Below are 17,933 nucleotides of genomic sequence, written 5' to 3' on the forward strand. Positions count from 1 at the left end.
TTATTTTTAAATTACTCCTATTGTACAAACACCTCTGTTTGCTCACTCCTGAGACTAAAACGTCGAATTCGAGCTTTAAAACCCGAGTTTCCATGAGGAAAGTAATCTTACCTGACTGTTCCAGGAATCGACTGACTCCGAATTTCTTGAAAAAGACACAGAAGTCTTACAACTACGATCCAACATCAGATGGACTTTACTTTCAAGAACTATCATATTATGGTAGCAGAAATGTTGCCTCAGGGAATAGATAGCACATTTTATTAACTATATAAATTATATTATGAATGATAAGGAAGAAACCAGTTTTTGTCCTGAGCATAAATATTCCTTATTACCCAGCTATTCTTCAGCTGCTCTCTCTCTCTCTCTCTCTCTCTCTCTCTCTCTCTCTCTCTCTCTCTCTCTCTCTCTCTTTCATAGTCTCCTGAGAATAATTATCGCTGTAAGTTACCACTCCATAATGACTTTCCAGTTAATATAGCTGCGATGGAAGAAAAGAGAGATAAACGACTTAGGGGAGGCTAAAACTAGCAGTGATAGGGGTGCTTTGCTGCATCTAAGTTTAAAAATAAGCTACTAAGAGTAGCTTCTCACAGGCTGCCCAGTACATTTGCTTGGTATCTTCAGTGTGAGTTCTTGTGAAGCGGAGAAAGGTTGCGTTGTTGAGTTGCTGAAAACTGTTTGCATTTTTGGTGTGTCTAGAAAGAAGAAGAACTCTTCAAGTTTATATTCATCGTGGTTTCCATATACCTAAGGTAATGCTTGCATGACAAATATTATTTCAACAGAGTTGTTTCAATTATAATTTATAAGATTAAGAAATAATAGAAATCATACGAAAATTATATGCTCTAAACACAAGAAAGGAAGACAACAGATAGAAAGATGATAAGAGCAAAGAAATTGCAGAGTAAATCGTTTTTGACTGACAAGTTAATTGAAGATAAAAACGTAAACTTACGAAGAAGTGATCTCATAAATTAGAAGTGATCTCCAAACCTTTACCCTTCCTCTTTCAAGTTTGAAACGTTTGTTCGGATAAGAGTTGGGGAGGATGAAATTTGTTGGCGAAACAATTAAAGCTATCAGACGGGTGTATGTGTCTGTAAATTGAGGATTTTTCAGCGGAGTTTGGATTATATAGCAGAACAAAAAAAAGGAATTTTCTAGAGGAAAAAAAACAAGAAATGTATGAAGTTAGCTAACTCTGCAGAAAATTGCTTATAAAGGTTCTTAGCTTCTTGCACGTAATGTGAAAACCTATTTTTTTTTTTTTTTACTTGAATAAAATTATAGTCCTAATAGAAACTGACGAGGGCTAGGTAGAGAAAGAAAAATCCACCATTTAGGGCTATTTCAAATCTTTAGGGAGAAATTCTATTTCTTTTTTTTTCTTTTTTTCAGAAGTTCCAAAACAGTAAAGAGCGAACGTTGATGTATTTTATGAAGCTTTCCTTTTCTCGTTATAATTTATTCCCAGTTCTAAAAACTCGTTCTCAAAACACTGAAATATGTTTTGTTATGCATGCCAATAAAAAAGTGATAAACCTGATTTAATATTTTTTACTCCTTTTCGCAGCGAATCCATCTGTTAGTATTCTAATGCTAATTTTAATTATCATTAGAATATAATCATTAGAATATAATTATCATTAGAAAAATACAAAATAACTTAATACGTTATTTTGTTTTTAAATAACATTGAGAATAAAATATTATACATTTCTAATTTCTGTTTCACTGTTCATTGTGCAGTTTTCTACCAAACATTTTATTTTATGCTATAAGGCTGCGGTATGCAGATGCACCTGTTCTATAGCAGTTCATAAATCGTTAAATTATATTAAAATTGGTATTAGAATATATTAATTTTAAACATACGAAACCACGTCTTCCTAAATGATACAAAAACGTGAAAACCTGGTAACTGTCACAGCGAGATCCACTTTCCTTTAATTTCTCTCTAAACTGCATCCTCGGGTTTTCTTTAGTATTAGCTAAAGACTATTCGACTTTATTAAACACTAAAGGCTACTTTTAGTATTGACTAAAAACACTTTATCATAGAATAATAAAATTGAAAAGTTTGAGTTTCAGGTCGGCAATTTCATAACAATTTTGTTTTTCATTTTTAACATTTTATTGAAATATATAATTTATTTTAATTTTATGTGCTGTATATCAAGCACGTTAAAAATTAATGTTATTTGAATATGCGAAATATTCTTTATTTTTTGAGGGGGAAGGCATAATTCCATTTGGCTCCAGTTGTAAAATAGTTTCTGAGCTGATTCTGAAATAAAAAAAAAACAGAACGGATGATGTGTAGAGTTACTGAAATCAGAAATATACGGTACTTGATCACAAGCATACATAGTTTTATTTGTATAATGTCATTTTATATATATACACTTTTATCCTAAATGGTAGAAAAAATTAGTCTTTCTTACAGAAAAATATGAATTTTTGAAAATTGAGCAAAATTATCGTTAGACATACACGAAAAGATAGCAGACTTTAAAAAAATATCGACGTCTCTCTCTCTCTCTCTCTCTCTCTCTCTGTGTGTGTGTGTGTGTGTGTGTGTGTGTGTGTGTGTGTGTGTGTGTGTGTGTGTGTGTGTGTGTGTGTGTGTGTGTGTGTGTGTGTGTGTGTGTGTGTGTCCGTGTCCATAAGTGCTAGTCCGACCAAAAAAAGGAGACCTAAGTTGAATTCTAGTCACCGACTAAGGGAATGTTTTGATTGGATCCCGAATTAGTCTGTCTCTGTCATGGGCAGGGGTCTTTTTTTCGCCTGGAAACTGGTTTTTGTTTTGTCCCGTAAACTCAAGAAAATCGATCCTAGAACCCACATTACAATAATATAATGTTAGGATTAGGGACCACAAGATGGTGACATTTGTCAGCCGTCTCTTCACTGGTTGTCGTGTATAATCAGTAATCGTCTTGGGCCAACTAACCTTCATAGTTGCGTTTTAAAACTGAGCTATTGTCCTCGTTAATGCAATTGAATAATAAGACTTTTTGTCTTTGTCTTCGCTCAGTTCTAAGTTCTTAATAAAGTTATGAAGAAATAGAATTGTCTGTTCTGCTATTGATTCTTGATTTAGTTTTATGATTTTGCATTATCAAATAAATACATAAAATTCTTTAAAACGGAACATAGCAAATAAAATGTGCACCAATACACATCAGCTCCATGAAATTGGTGACTTAACATTATAATATAACATTATAAGTTGAATTTATTAGTTATATTATTATTAATATAATAATTGAAATAATTTTCGTAATCATTTCCCCATTTAACTTTATTCTCTTTGTCTTATTATTCTCGTGGCAACCTCCATGATGCTAGATCTGCATAACAATGAGTTCGATTGCAGATTAGCGAGTTACTGGCGAAAACTTTCTGTAGAGCTTTAGTCAGTCAATTCTCCAGTTACGTTATGATTAATCAGCTAGGGTTTTTTCCCCAGAAGAAATACACTTTTTCAGGATTAGAAAGACCATTTATCCAGCACACCGTAGGAATGCACTCAACTTCGGCCATGATAGGATGAGGAGGTCGGCACCTACCGATTTTTAGAAAGTCAGAGCTAAGAGATTACCTCCTTTACGAAACAAAAGTGTTAGAGGATTTACATAGTATTTTTTTTTATTATTACGTGAAACCTCCAAGGAGTCCAAAGACTCATTGAGGGGGGAGGGCACTTACTCTACAACTCTCCGTCTCCACCACTCAATACACCAACTGAAGTGAACCTCATCATCTACAACAACGCCTTCTACTGCCCCTCCCACCTCCACCCCTAGTATTTTCACAAACATCCATGCGCACGGCGGGATTTGAACCAGCATGTCAAATTAATTTCAAAGCGGCATTGTTCATACTTATCCAGTAAATGAATATTTTATCTATCTCTCATTATCTGAATAACTCTAGGAGTAAACTCTTCTTCTTCTTATTATTATTATTAAATATAAGCATTAACTTCTTCAATAATAGAGAGTTAAAAAACAAAGTAAACAATTTTTTAGGCATTACATTAGATTAGATTTTGGGGATAGATTTAATTATTGTTATTTATAATATATAATTCTTCCTTGTTACTGAACGTTTTGCTTACTTTTTTTACTAAAAATATTTCATGAAAACCAAAACTGAGTCGGATCGACAAATTATCGTATATTGATCTCAAATACTAAATTTAAGTAAAAACTATTGCTTTGAAATAAAATCTAAAAAAAAAAAAAATGAAAACTTCGAATAATTCTTCATGCTCTCTTTCTATCTATTTAACATGTCCTCTAGGAAGCCTGGCTTATTCAAGGTACGATCTCCTCCTCTCTACCTCATACATCCTCGAAATAACTTATACACTTCAATTAAATGTCATTCCTGTTTCCTGTTAGATAAATCCAACAAATTACTGTCAGCTAATTTATTCTCATCTCTGGTGACATTTTCTCCATGCACTCGCTGAATCTTCTCTGAGTATCTTCAATTCTATTGCCACCTTGTGGGAATAACAGTTATGAGCCATAGTGTAATATTGGCCTGAACAGAATTCTCTTATCGGTATGATCTTTGAACGTAAAGTATGTAAGAAAGAACCTAGTTTACCAAGTGGATAAGGATTTCCTCTCTTTCTCCAACTAATAGGCAGTGGGTTCGAATCCAAACTACTGGAGTGAATGTTTTAGTTGGGTAAATGAATTTCGTCGCCTGTATGAAACCACCACTACTACCCTGCTTATGAGAGATCTTAAGTGCCTTAAAAAAGTCACCCGCTCTACTCATAAGTTAAATGTTTCAGGAGGGATTCCTATATATATATAAGATATTTAACTAGTATTTATTAACACTTTCTAAAAACAATGTCGGAAATCTCTTTTTAATTAACTAATTTATATATGTATGTACTTCTTTATTGCCCTCTAAAGTTAGTAAGGTTAGTATAGAAGTTAATGAGTTAGTTTATATACCCCCCCCCCCCCCAAAAAAAAAAGTTAGCTAAGATGACATTCGAAATAATAATATATGTAATTTGAACAAGAGAAGGGAAAATTATCCCGATTTATTGCATGAAAACTTAAAATCACTGTTGCATCAAGCTCAAACAGTAAATGATTTAGTATTTCATAATTATTAGTACTCGTAATTATTAATACTCATCATTATTAGTAAATGATTTAATTTTTTGACTGTAAAACTACCTAAAACTTTTTTGTTTTTTTTTTCTTTTTCCTAAAACTAATATTTAAATTGAGTAATAGCATCCATATCGGTGATCAGTAATTGAATTTTATCGTCAGGTGCGTGTGCGCGCGCTTGTGTGTCCACCGCCCTGCTTTATGTAAAAATAAATTTTAAAAATAGACAAAAAACTTAGCTCTCCAGTTGCACTAATGTATTTTTTTTTTTGCAAGTTAAAGTTTGTGTAAAATTACCACAAAAGACTATAACGTGAACTGTAGTAAAACTATATTCCTATTCATGATAATATGATTAAGGTGTTACCAAAGAATGTACCAAATTTATGAAAGTTTTAATATAAAATTTCAAGGTTTCAATATTTCTTCTTAGCTTTAAACTTATTAAGTAGCAGATATGCAGATTACAGAGTTACTGGGTTGGTTGGTCGAGCGAATTGTCCACCTGCTTGTCAACCGACGGGCTGTCGGTTCAAATCCCGTGCAAACGGATATTAGCACAGGCATTCACAGTGCAGTTTTACTACATTTCTAGTTCACACTGCAATCTTTTGAGCTAATTTTGCACTTAACTTCCAACAAAACAACAGCACATTAGCACAATGGGTGATGTGAAGTATATTTCTCTATTATTAATAATTTTATATATTTTATTGTTTATATTTATTTTAATTGATTCCTAAAGTATGCTCTCGAGACTAGATATGAGACTTTTTCAAGCCACTTCAAGCCTCCAGTAAGCAGGGTATCCGTCTCACACCAGACAATGAAATTTATTAGTATGAGGTAACTACTAGTATACGATAGTCACAGTTCTTATTGGAAGTTACAATAGTTTGAATAAAAAGGTGTAATGTTTGGGCTTTACAGCAGGGTTCGACTATGTTAAAATACTTAAAAATGAAATGAATAACAAAAAAAAAAAAAAAACCCATTCCACCCACGATAGTAATACAGTATATTGTACGTTTTACCTTTCCTGATATGCAAACAAAATAGACGCGGCATTCAAATCAGTTTAGAAAAAAAGTTAATAAATATTAGAGTTTATTTTATCTAACAAACATGTGGCATATGCAGTTGAAAAGATAACCCTGACGTGAATCCCTGAGGAATTTTCTGTCTCAAAAATGCCAAGAACTTGTTAGAACAGCGAAAAAGAGAAAATGAAAAGAGGATGTTCGCCAAAACGCAAAACAAATGCCTTTCAGTTATTTCGGTGCATGTGATCACGTGGAAAAAAAAAAAAAAAGGTTAACTCATTCCACCAGCTGTGAGATGTGTAATTTATGGCATCTTTTAAGTTTCTCGTTTGAACATTTTTGATGCTGTTGCATGAAGGTGAGTCGGTCCATAAATCTAGTGACGAAAAGGGACAGATACTTAGAATGATGTATGAGAAAACACTTTCGCTTGACACAAATCTACAGGCCTTAGGGATGACGGGAGATATGCTAACTATCTGCTCGCTCTGCTAATCCAATTGAGCAACTGATAACAAATATGCTGAGAAGAAGAAATCTGATAGTTGCATAGATGCTTCAGTGGCAAAACAAATGGACGTTGTTTGTTTGTACTTTAAAAATGGATGATTTAATAATAGTGATAAACAGCCAAGGTGTGAAACTCAACGTGCGGTACCACCGGGAACATTCCAGCATCCAATGCCGACAATTTTAAGCATGCCCTGAAATTGCAAAAAATAAAAATAAAACTCTATGTAAAGTTTAAAAATTGATTGCATAATGAGAAGTTTTTAACTTTTTTTTTTGAATTACATGATTAACTATAAAATATCTAAAAAAACACCCATTATATTTAAAAATAATTTAAAATAAAATTGGTGTGCAAAACGACAGAGTCGATTGGCTGCATTAGGATAAACAAGAGTCCTTTATAGGACTACCAGGGTAACAATTGGCAATGCTGAACCGAGGAAGTAAACTGAGGTTCGGCTGTTGCTGTTATCCTGGGTGTGAGTTTTTGAGTTTGCTCCCTTAGGGTTTTTGCCTTAAGGGAGCACCTTGAGTCTCCGGGGAAGGTGTTCTCCGGCAGGGCCCGCTGAGGGGTTCTTGTCGGTGAATTATTTTCCTCGGAATTTGAGCGGTTCTGCTCAGGAGTCGGGGAGCCCATCGGGGTGCTAGGATGGGGCGGCCGACACTGAGTGGAACCAACGCTGAGCGGTTCTGCTTAAACGGGGAGCCCGTCGGGGTGCTTGGACGGGGCGGCCGTCAATGAGTGGAACCAACGCTGAGACATGGACGGTCTTTCGCCCACTATGGAGTGGCCTAGAGATCGTCCGATTTTTTGAGATTTTACCCTTTACTTACTAATCAGGGTAACGGATGGCAATGCTGTAGCCAATGAACTTTAACTGAGGTTCGGCTGTTGCTGTTACCCCCTGGGGCGCAGCGATTCGAGAGATTGAGTCGCTCTCTTAAGGTTTTTGCCTTAAGGGAACAATTTGAGTCTCCGGGGAAAGTGTTCTCCGGCACGACCCGCTGAGGGGCTTTGTGGGTGAATGCTTTTCTTAGGAATATGAGCGGTTCTGCTCGCTGGCGGCCGCCACTGAGTGGAGCCAACGCTGAGATGGATGGTCTTTCACCCACGATTGAGTGGCCTAGGGATCGTCCGAATTTTTAGAGACCCAGCCATGACTAGAGCTTTTAGCTCAATAACACCTCATCCACACAGATTTTCTTCATTCAGATGACGGGATAAAGAGTCAAGTACTCAGTCCATCTCCCAGTTCTTTTAAGAACAGAGTCGATTTAGACTGAAAAGTCTCCAGAGAGTAATGGATGGCAATGCTGTAGCCAATGAAGTTTTAACTGAGGCTCAGCTATTCTTGTTACCCCGCAAGACCAGAGATTATTGCTCAATAACACCCCATCCATACATTTTCTTCTAGATAAGGGGAATATGAAAAGCATTCTTGCCTAGTCAATCTAGCGATTTAACATAATCTGCAATACAGTGTGTTTCACAATTTACATTGCATATGAGAAATTACGATAATTAATAAAAAGTTGCATTTTTGTTATTTTTATTTCTCGTACAAAAAAGAAAGACACTTAAAAATATACACGACTTTATCCGTACCTACATTATTTATATGGCAGCGAAATTTGATAAACTAGATAAACAAAGAATAAAAACAAGTGATTAGACAAAAAAAAAGAAAAAGAAAAATGGAACGAAGATATTTTAAAATAACTAGAAATAAAATTAGTACAAGAAAAACTAAACAAATACAAATATTGGAGAGAACATCTAAATCGAATGGCCAACACAAGTATCCTAAACAGTTAATAAAGTATAAACCAATTGGGAAGTCAAGGCCGGATAGAATTCGAAGGCAGATATTAGAATGAAAATGAGACCTGAACAGATACCAATATGATCTGCATCCGTATATATATATCAACCTACTATCTCCTACCTCCGTATGAGATCAGCTAACTCACTTTTAATTAAAAACTTCCTGATGAAGGCTCTTCTCTTCCTGGAAGCCATTCGAACCAAAAGGTGTACTTCCATGGAAATACGTACGTATGAATGTCATGCAAATACTGCGTATGAATAATAAAGTTTGATTAGGTGATTTAAAAAAAAGTTGTGAGGAGAAATGAGAATGGGTTTATTTATATTAACTTTTAACAAAATTAATAAGAAAATTATTAAAGAGTAAAGTTTATTAGAATGAGTGTCGATCTCTTCCGGATGCAACACTTAATCGCATAAAGGAATGTTTTCTTCCCGGGAATTCGCCTGTTAAAGTATCGCAAGTTGTACAAGTGTTAAAGGTCTGCTTAATTAAGCAATATTCCCAGCGTAATGAATCTGGGGCTAGGCTGTCGTCTAACTTTCGATGAGCAATTACGTCTCGCTAGAGCCGCTAAATATTAGTGGCCGATAAACTTCGTACCACCTGAAAATCTCATTAGACGAAGCCACCCAGTTGATTTAAGATAACCCTTCAATTCGGAAGAGCGTATACGGAACACGGAAGTTATTATCACAAAGACAATATTTGCTTTAAGGGTGGGTGATGGGATGGGCTGGAAGATACCAACGTCAGTTCTCTAAGTAAAGTCTCTGCATCTAAGATGCAGAATAAATTCAGAAGATACAAACACGTTCGAAGCAGTTCCAGTTGCATCGGAAGAGCCATTCCTTTCTCTTAATAGCAAAGAAAATATCTCAACTGCACAACTCTTCGTGTTTTTTCAGCATTTGAAAATTTTCCAACAATGAACATGCACCGTTGCCATGGTAACTGCTACTGCTGCATAGTTTATTTTGCTTTAATAAAAATTATAGTCTCGAGTGAAGAGAAGAATTACTATTTGTTTTGGTTTGTTTTTTCGGTGATTTTTTTTTGTCTTTTTAAGACCACATTTCAAGAGAATTAATAAAGGTGTATTTTTGTGAGATTTTCCTACCCAATATACACCCCGGCAGGATGTCAGTCCTTTCACCCAGCAGACAGATTAATCACTCTCGTTGTATCGAAGCACGCGACAGCTTGTCACCTCCGGACGTCGCACGAAGTGATGTCCACTCTCGAAACTTCTCCCTTAACAATCTGATCGCTGTCGTTGGCGTCTCGCAAGGAACCGAGGTAAACGATCCGCGTGGCACGAGAATTGTCGACATATTTTAAGGAGCGATAGATTATTCGCTGGTGAATGGAATGCATGTGCTCGATTGCGGGAGATGACAGAGATTACTCTGTGTGCCAACAGTACTTCTCCGGGGGTTTCACTGTTCATCACCTGCCACAAAACCGGCAACAGGTGACGTCACATACCTAACAGTGCTGATTTTATTATAATTGTAAAATTTGGAATTATAAATTCTTTATTTTAAATACGATTGAAATTGAGAACTCCGTATTCTAAACGAATGCAAATTGTAAAATAAATTTCAACTTTGTAACCAAAAAAAAAAAAAATTCATTTATAAATAAATGTAATTAAATGCAGTTTATAAATAAATTAAATGAAATAGGAAAAGGTAGTGTGTTATCTCATTGAAACTTTCAAAGAATTTACTTGTAAAATAATATTTAATTGTGCTTCTTACAAACGATTGTATTTATGAACGTACAATAATATTTATTTGATATTCCAGGGGAATATTGAGTTGTTTAGATGCTCCTTGTATGAAATTAATTTACAACGGTATATAAAGCTCAATAGCAATAAATGAAAATTACAAGAGATGTATACACACTATAGTAATGCATCCAATAACAATAGATAAATGCAGGATTTTTATCGATTGGTTGTTGAGTTGTTTAGATGCGCGGTGTTGAAATTTACCACAACTGTACATAAAGTTAAATAACAATAAATAAATGGCAAATAAATGTATACAATGGAACCATGCATCGAACAACAAAGAGGGGAAAATACTGGATTTTTCCAGATACTTTGCAAAGTCATCAAAAACGTCCTTCTGCAAATTATTGTATAGGTAATCGATAGTTTTTGGCAATATGGTTATAAACGAGTATAACAAATTGGATGCGTTATTGTTATTGTCTATTGTATGTATACATGTATACATACAATATACATGTATACATGTATACAATATACATGTATTATCATTTTCATTTATTGCTATTGAGCTTTATATACAGCTGTAAATAAATTTCATACGAGGAGCATCTAAACAACTCAACAATCCCCTGGATTATTTAAATCGGGATTATTTAATTCCTTATGTTTTTTTTTCTATTGAATTTTAAGCTAATAACGAACAACGTCGCTTTGAAGAAAGAAAGTTGCCATACAAAGTACATTTAAAATGGTAGCTGATAAAATGATTCGAGTTTCCATTTCAAGTTTATTTCTTTTTCAAGTGTATCAACAGCGAAGAGTATTTCATATCTACATAGATGATCGCCGATGCATTCGTTTCCCTGTAACTATAGTCGTTTAAGTTTCTTAGATTTTCAGAACGAGAGTGATTAAGTAACCGATACGCGTAGATTCAATTTCGCAGCAAAAACTTAGCCACTCCAAGCTTAGCGATATTAGGTTCAACGGTCTACCGAAGTGGTGGAAATTGTTGGCACTGACGCAACAGCTAAAGAGTGTATCGCTGCTAATTTTGTCCTGTCATTATTAATACAAAAGGCATTCGCTACACGTACTTCTCTTATAAGTGAGCCGACGACACGAGGTGTCATTTCCTTCCTTCCTTATCACTGGAGAGCGTCCTTTTAGGAAACTGATAGTCAGTTAGGGAAGTATTACACGAAGAAATTCGAGTGGAGGATCACGTGTCGTATGGCTGGCTGTAGAAGACAGAGCGATTAAATTATCTTGTCTTTGCAAACAGTGAATCTCGCAGAGTATATTTGATGAACTGTCAGTGGGTATTTAAGATAAATGAATGTTCCGATAATTAATATACGATTGACGTCATTGATTACGTAACACCTTTGCGTCCTCCATTTCGTTCCTGTCAAGTGTCAGGGGGTCATTAACCCTATGCCGAAGTGGCCGTTTTCAATGTAAAGTCTTACTTTGGTCACATTCGCTTGTGAAGACACAAAGTGCGGGTGGGGGGGGGAGAGTTTTGTGACGTCATTGCTTTCGACAGAAACCCGCGAGTCGACATTGGTCGCCGACGCTCTAAATGGTAGTTACCTCACAGCTGCTGGAAGACCGTAGCAAGTTTTACGGAAACTTACGGCGCCGACGGAGTAGTGAAAAGGATGCTGAGAATGCAGAATTTTAATAGGAAAAAAAAGAACAAAAAAACTAGACACGCCCACTTCCCTCCATAGGTCACAAATCGGAGTACACCAACTACCCGCTTCGCTGAAAATTAACCTTTCATTCACACGTCTTCAAAACACACACACATGCTCTACGGAGCGCGCGCAAGAGAGTGAGTGCACTTGTACAGATTCGTTCGGCGACATGCCCGAGTGCGTTTCGGACCATGCGTGGGAGGAGGCGGTCTGCAGTAAGAATCGCCCCCACGTGCCAACGGCGTGTGTCCAAACGCTGTCAAGTCCGTTCCCGTCCGAAGAAGAAGCCAGCTTTGAAGTTGCCTGAAACACCCCCTCCATCCTCTTCCTTCCTTTTCTCGCAGTTTCGTGCCAACAACTAAAGTTTAGCTCGTGTCGAACAGCTTCTTGTGCTGTCCTTCTTTGAAATGGAAAAATGGAGTCTGGGGGTTGCGCAAATAGCACCCCGTCGTCGGAAAATTCCGTGCGTCTTCTGACCGGTCTGGATGCCGAGTCGCTGTTTCCTTCTTACATACGGACTACGTCGACGGTGTTTTGTACAGTAATTCTCGTGGTGGGAACTGTTGGAAATCTCCTGGTGCCCGTAGTGGTTTGTCGAACTAAAGAACTACGCAATTCTACCAACATCTTCCTTATTAATTTGAGCGTGGCCGATCTGTTGGTGTTGCTGGTGTGCATGCCCACCGTACTTATTGAACTCCACTCGCGACCAGAAGTGTGGATGCTGGGATACGCGATGTGTGAGTATCTTTCTAAATTATTATGAAACTGCCAGTAAAATAAAAAGCATCTCAGTGTAATGAACTTTTTACATGATACGATTTGCATTAACATTCCATCATTTTGCAAGTAATCGGAAGATCTTGTAGCAGTGTTTAAGTTTCTAAGAAGGATTGATTAATTCTAATCCTTTAGCAGAAAGATGGACATATTAATGTTAATATTTGAATTTCATCTATTTTGATTTCAGTAGAGAGAATATATTTATTTTTATTTTTGAGGTTGACAGTTTATTTAGTTTATAAGTGTAAGTAAGAATTAAAATTCAACTGCTTGATGACAATTTGAAGGGGAAATTTGAAATAGCAAATTTTATCAAATTTTCTGAAATAGCAAATTTTATCAAATTTTCTGAAATAGCAAAATAATCAAATTTGCTATTTCAGATTATTCGCCAATTCTCAATCCGACCATTTGGGCGGTAAGAAAAAGCGAAATGGCTTCGAAATCATCACAGCCATATTACAGTGCCAATAAACAAACTGTAATATAACATATATGGACATGAAAAAAGTTCAGAGTTCAGTTGTTCTGATAATGAATGACGTCATTATCAGAAGAAGAATATTGAAAACCTTATCTTTTTTTTTTTGAGTGTTTCTAATTATTTCCAGACATGTTAAATATTACGAACGTTTACCGAACACTTTGTTGAAGGACTAGAACAGTAAAAACTGGGAGGGAGAGAATAATAAATTATCATATACATATCCTATACTGTAAAAATTATACAATTATCATCCCCCATTTTACTCTAACACTATACTATGGATAAGCTTTGCCCATCAATATATAAAGGCAACGATGCACTCTAAATGAGGGTACGGGACAGGAGCGTGTTTCAAAATTCACTAATATCCTGCGAGGTGTTGTCATAGGCCAACGTTCGTAATTAAAATTGTGACTGAAGCACAATTCCATTGTCTGGGATCAGCTGTGGCGAACAACATCACGATGAATGACGAAACCCAAGAAACACTCACGGATACCAGGTTAACTGATATAACGAAATAAAAACGAGGTTAAAAGTGTATCTTCTCGACCATGAGTTCAATACACGCACAGCTAAAAACTTCCTTGCTTGTTTTTATCCACCACTCAGTCCGAGCAATGCCCAAACAATGCTCGAATGAGTTTCACTTCTGTGGTATATAATTTGCCCATGAATGGACAGAAGGATTGTTTAAAAGCTATGATATGGATTGTCAAATCACTAGACGATACACACTTCACATATTGGATAACCATTTTAGGGCGTGGCTGCTGTAAGAACATCAATTCACCGGAGTATTTTCTTCACTTTGCTAAGTGTAATGATGGGATGCTTCTTCTAGGTTAAACTAGAAAGCCTTATGTAGTGCAAGGAATTTGATCAGTGCCGTAAACTGGCAATCCCAACAGTACTCTGTAACAGTTCTATCGAAATTACTAAGATAAATAATGCATCCCAGCTCTTTCACAATGTCTTGCTATAAGTGTCAGGAAGACATAATTTGTAAAAATGAGAGTGCAGGGGATAGACTCTCTGCTAGTATAGTTATTCTTACGAACCGTACGGGATACCTTTCAGAATGGGATTGAAGGTGAGTCCAATATGTCCAACTTGCCTAATGAATTAATTACCATTTGGTAGTGAAAGGCTATAAAGCGCCTGTGTTCATTTATAATTGATAGAAAGACTGACACCTACTAAAACGGCAGTAAGTGATTATTACAAAAGGAGGGATAACGATACTAATATTAAATCCATTACAAAAGAAAACTTATATATACAACATCAACGTCAGAATACTCAAGAGCAAACATCTTTGATGATTTCGCATAAATATTGACAAAAACAAATTGCTCCTCGAAAAGATAAAATAAAGATCTTCACTTAATTGTCGCAGTCTAGATAACCGAATCAATGTCTCCACTCTCCAACCAGCAGTCCTGTGGGTTTGAATCGCACTGTGGCATGGATGTTTGTAAATGTCTTAAGGTGGTAGATGAGTTACACTGACCAGTGTAACACCACAATTCTGAGTATTGGAGATCCGAAAAGAGGCTAAACTTGCTCTAGAGACTAAACCTCTATGTTTATTGTCTAGAGTAAGGAAACCGGATTATCTGAACTTAGTCCACTCCCCCATATTAAATACGCCTTTTCTTAGGTGGCATTCGTATACGAAAGTACAAAAATAAGCATTAGTAATGTTAAATTAATGCCCTCCATATAATATTTATTTAGGTGTTCTTCAATTTGTTTTGATATCCGTTATTATAATACCATCAGTAATTTTATTGAAGTAATTCATTTACCATGAGATTATTCCTAGAATTCAGTGTATTTATTTCTTAACAACGCTATGAACTTCTTTTATTCGACTTATCCCTGATATTTGTAACCTAACAGAATCAAGGCCTTTCTTCACAATAGCCACTTGTGCCAGTTATCAATCTAGTCTCTCTCTCTCTCTGCACTTTCTCCCGCGGTTATTATATTCTTTTGTTTGTTTGTTTAGATAAGGACTCCAAACGTACGCTGTTTAGGAAATTTCATATTTATTCATTTGCTACTCAAATGAAAGACTTAATTCCGTAGGTTATTAAATCTTAATTTCCATTTCTGGGTCTAACGAAATATTTATTTAGGTATGCGTGAAGCAATAGCCTTGCTCTTCCTTGTTAACTATTCTCCCACTTTGGTTTCTTGTGTAACTTTTGACACTAACTTTAAATTCAATAATGATTATCATCGCTAAATATCAAGAACAATAATAAGCCTGCTGAAAAACTCCAATGATGAAACCATCTTCGAAAAACCGAAGAGGATTAAATACCCCTCAGTGATATTCCTGAATACTTTCAGTGCCTTATCTTTAATAATGAATGCTTTGCTAAAATCCAAATACGTATTGTCGAAGTTGTATCAATCTCCGTGGTAACAGTGTTATAGTAAGTAATTAATAAACGGGATTTTTTCTTACGATAGACGTTATGATTCGCTTATAATTATTATTGAGATCCAAAATGCTTTCGTAGGTTATTTTTAATAATAGACTCCCATTATTTCATCAGCTTTAGATCTTAGATATCAAGGGCTGTAGTTTCACTTTTCACCCTTCCTTAATGGACTCGGATAATAATTTCCTTTTCAGGGCAACTGAAACACTTCTTTCTCTGAATGTAATCTGATCATTATTATTAACTTTAATGGTTTGACCATCGTTTTCCTTGTTTAATATGACATTTTGTAATTTATCCGTCTATTTCTAGAGCCAGCCATATTAAGTTTCATACTTGCAATTTTTCCATCTCGTTCTTACCCCGTTACCAAGACATCATTAAGTTCGCTAGTTATATAAATTATTTTATTAGTTTCATTTATATCAAACATATTTTCCACGTCAAAGTACTGGGAAAAAAAAACTGAATTAAAGCGTCAGCCATCTCATGTGTCTTTTAACTACATTCCGTGTGCTTTCCTATTTGTGCTAAATATGCATGTCATAATTCTTTCTTTGTTTCTTTTGCATCACTCCTAGTGGCAGTTTGTTTAATTACCTTTAAACACTTTTCTCTTTATCATTAATACAGTATGTAGCCCAGGAAATATCTTTATCCAAGTAATTTTCCCTTTGATATTTCTTTGGAAAAGTAAATCACTTATCTTGTTCATTGGCTTTTGTATTTAGTTATGGAACCGTGCGAATGGTTTCGTAACCTGAAGACCATATCGAAGATTCTTCACTGAGTTTTGGCCCAATGTATTCCTTTTCTTTTTTTTTTTTAATTGTAACATCTTAGTACAGAAAAAGGCATCTATTACATCGAAAAAATCGACTATTCTATAATAAATCCTTATCTTAACTGTAAATCATTAAACTTAATATTACACCAAATAGATTCGGTAATAGAATCGGAATGATTATGAAGGAGAATTTCTTTTATATGGAATCTAACCTTTTATAAATCAGTAACATATAAGTATCTCCTCAACTTCACTGTCTTTTTTGTCTACAGATTATATAACGGTGTATCGAAGTTTGTGAATATAAATGGTTATGAAATTCTCGTGTCCCTACACTTTTTGCAGTAGAGTGTAGCATGTACATTTTTGTACTCTGTTATAAAATTTTATGTGAAAGTTTATTTCACCATAAATTATAAACTAAATTACTTTGGAGATTATAACTACTAATTAATCCAGTATGTATTACATGGCCATTAAGGAAACGAGATTTCTCAGATTAACTTTGGATAACTTCAGAGATTCTCGTTATTACCTCACCAATTCCACTTGGAACATAAATAACCCTAATTTAATACTTCTCTCGTTTTGGGGTAAAAATAAAAAATAAAAACGCTCAAAAGAAGATTAAATATTTTATATTATACCTAATTCACCTTCTTCTGATTGTCTAAAATCAAAACTTTATTTATTATTATTGTATTACTGTTATTGGTACTGATGTTATCATTCTTATGACATAAAACCATTTTCCGTATAAAATACACTGCAACCATTCAAAATAGTAAATAAAAATACATATCTTTTAATATTGCGAAATATAAAAACGGGCACTCGTGTGCCAGCTGAAAAGTGTCAGAGCGCTGGTAAATCTAAAAAAGCTGACAAAAAGCTTGTTTTGGGGAAAAGAGCAAAATTGTGATTACGCGAGTTATCAGCAATAAAATTGTATTATAAATTTGGCTCTACAATAGACTGCATCTGTTTTCTTAAATGTATCCGTTACATTTACTAAATTTAAAGTGTATTGAAACAGCTAGCTAGGTACACACTAGGGTTTCCAAAATCTCGAAATAAGACTATCTAGGTAACAGTTCATGAATTCCTTGAATTCGTATATCCTGAAAACAGATGGTCTTATTTTGAGAAAGAAAAAAAATTCTTAAAAATTAAAGAAAAAAGGATGGAAAGTCTCATAGTGAGCCTTGTCTATCAGCCAGCATACATAAAACTGCATTTTATATAGTTACTGGCTTCCTTTGAGTAGTGTGAGATAATCTCCCTCCTTATGAGTTGCCTGAAATGGTTTGAATTTGACTGGAGACCGAATATTCCATGTTCGGTCTCCAGATCAGAGTTTTTAAATTACCTAATTCTTCATGTACCACGGAACTCTAAATGTCGTACTGGTTGCCAGTCATTCTTGAAT

General features: G+C 35.2%; 1 protein-coding gene across 1 annotated transcript in view; it reads left to right on the forward strand.

Moving 5' to 3' along the window:
* Positions 1–11,913: 11,913 nt before the first annotated feature.
* LOC150107558 (growth hormone secretagogue receptor type 1-like) overlaps positions 11,914–17,933 on the forward strand; it is a 35,761-nt gene continuing 29,741 nt past the window's right edge. The window contains exon 1 of the mRNA XM_090391384.1: positions 11,914–12,731. Within this exon, the coding sequence (XP_090247510.1) occupies positions 12,407–12,731 (325 nt within the window). The 5' untranslated portion in view covers positions 11,914–12,406. The remainder of the gene's footprint in view (positions 12,732–17,933) is intronic.

Source organism: Typopeltis vanoorti, chromosome 4 (assembly GCF_054136105.1).
Source record: "Typopeltis vanoorti isolate ZY-2024b chromosome 4, IOZ_Tvanoo_1.0, whole genome shotgun sequence".
Taxonomy (NCBI): domain Eukaryota; kingdom Metazoa; phylum Arthropoda; class Arachnida; order Uropygi; family Thelyphonidae; genus Typopeltis; species Typopeltis vanoorti.